Below are 1,540 nucleotides of genomic sequence, written 5' to 3'. Positions count from 1 at the left end.
CGGCATTTAGGATCGGTGCCGGCATTTGGGATCGGCCCCAGGTACGGCCCCGCCGTGTCCCCAAGGGGGTGGTGGCGGTGTCACCTCCCCCTTCCCCCTCCCTGCGGTGCGAATTTTGGGGGATTTGGGGTCGCGGATCCTTTCCCGAGGGGTTCCCACGCTCCCAGGGGGGTGGGGCGGTGCAGGTGCTGTCCCCTCCCCCCGCATTTGGGGACAGCGCGGGGACTTTGTGGGGTCACCCCCGGGGGTGGCACCTGGGGACACGCGGTTTGTCCCTCTGTCACCCCCCCCGGGATTTGGGGACACCCCGAGGACTTTGTGGGGTCATCCCCGGTGGTGGCACCTGGGGAACGGGCGGTTTGTCCCTCCTGTCACCCCCCGGGATTTGGGGACACCGGAATTGGGGAGGGGGCGGGGCGGGGTGTGACCCCCGGGAGGTGACACGGCTTGGGGACAACTTTCGGGAACCCTTTTTGGGGTGTGCTCGGTGTCCCCGCAGTGTCCCTGTGGGTGGCAGCCCGAAGAGGCCACCCCCGTGTCCCTCGGTGTCACCAGGTGTCCCCAGCGCCCGCTGCCACCCCCTCTGTCCCCCCAGGATGTGACCCCGGGGAGGTGACACCGTTTGGGGACAATTTTTGAGGTGTTCTCGGTGTCCCCGAGCGCTGCTCCCTGCGGTGTCCCCGCGGTGTCCYCGGGGGTGGTGACACGGAGGGTCCCCCCCGATRTCCCCCGATGTCCCCAGGTGTCCCCGCCGCCATGACGTCATACCGCCAGGAGCTGGAGAAATATCGCGACATCGACGAGGACAAAATCCTGCAGGAAATGTCCCCGGAGGAGCTGGCACAGCTGGACGCCGAGCTGGCCGAGATGGACCCCGAGGTGACACCGGGGTGACCCCAGGGTGACCCCAGGGTGACACCGGGGTGACACGGGGCGGGTGGGAACCCACCAGGGCCACCCGTGGGTGACGCAGGGGTGACCCGGGGTGGGGACCCGGCCACTGGGGCCACCCTGGAGTGACGTGGGGGTGACCCGGGGATGACACGAGTGACCTGGAGTGGACAGGGACCCTCCGGGGCCACCCGTGGGTGACACAGAGGTGACATGGGAGTGACCCAGGGACCCTCCGGGGGGTGACACGGGCGCTGTCCCCAGAGGAGCTGGCACAACTGGACACCGAGCTGGCCCCCGAGGTGACCCCGGGGTGACACGGGGGTGACACGGGAGTGACACGAGGGTGATGGGGACTCTCCGGAGCCACTCTGGGGTGACACAGGGGTAATGTGGAGGTGACGGAGACCCTCTGTGGCCACCCTGGGGTGACACAGATGTGACATGGGGACCCTTGGTGGCCACCCTGGGGTGACACAGATGTGACATGGGGACCCTCGGTGGCCACCCTGGGGTGACACGGGCGCTGTCCCCAGAATGTCCTGCTGCCGGCGGGGCTGCGCCAGCGGGACCAGACCCAGAAGAGCCCCACGGGGCCGCTGGACCGGGAGGCGCTGCTGCAGCACCTGGAGAGACAGGCCCTGGAGGC

The 1,540-nt window shown here is 69.1% G+C and overlaps 1 protein-coding gene across 1 annotated transcript in view; it reads left to right on the top strand.

The window, feature by feature from the left end:
* Positions 1-1,540, top strand: part of LOC130587579 (tropomodulin-4-like) — a gene marked incomplete at its 3' end in the record, with an annotated part of 8,064 nt that continues 6,524 nt past the window's right edge. The window contains exons 1-3 of the mRNA XM_057388559.1: positions 1-41; positions 743-879; positions 1,428-1,538. Of these exons, the coding sequence (XP_057244542.1) occupies positions 757-879; positions 1,428-1,538 (234 nt within the window). The remainder of the gene's footprint in view (positions 42-742; positions 880-1,427; positions 1,539-1,540) is intronic.

The sequence above is a fragment of the Malurus melanocephalus genome, unplaced genomic scaffold (genome assembly GCF_030028575.1).
Source record: "Malurus melanocephalus ecotype Western Australia unplaced genomic scaffold, MMel_1.1 scaffold_2102, whole genome shotgun sequence".
Taxonomy (NCBI): domain Eukaryota; kingdom Metazoa; phylum Chordata; class Aves; order Passeriformes; family Maluridae; genus Malurus; species Malurus melanocephalus.
Note: the sequence above shows the minus strand (reverse complement) of the source record. Positions and strands in the feature narration are given on the sequence as shown.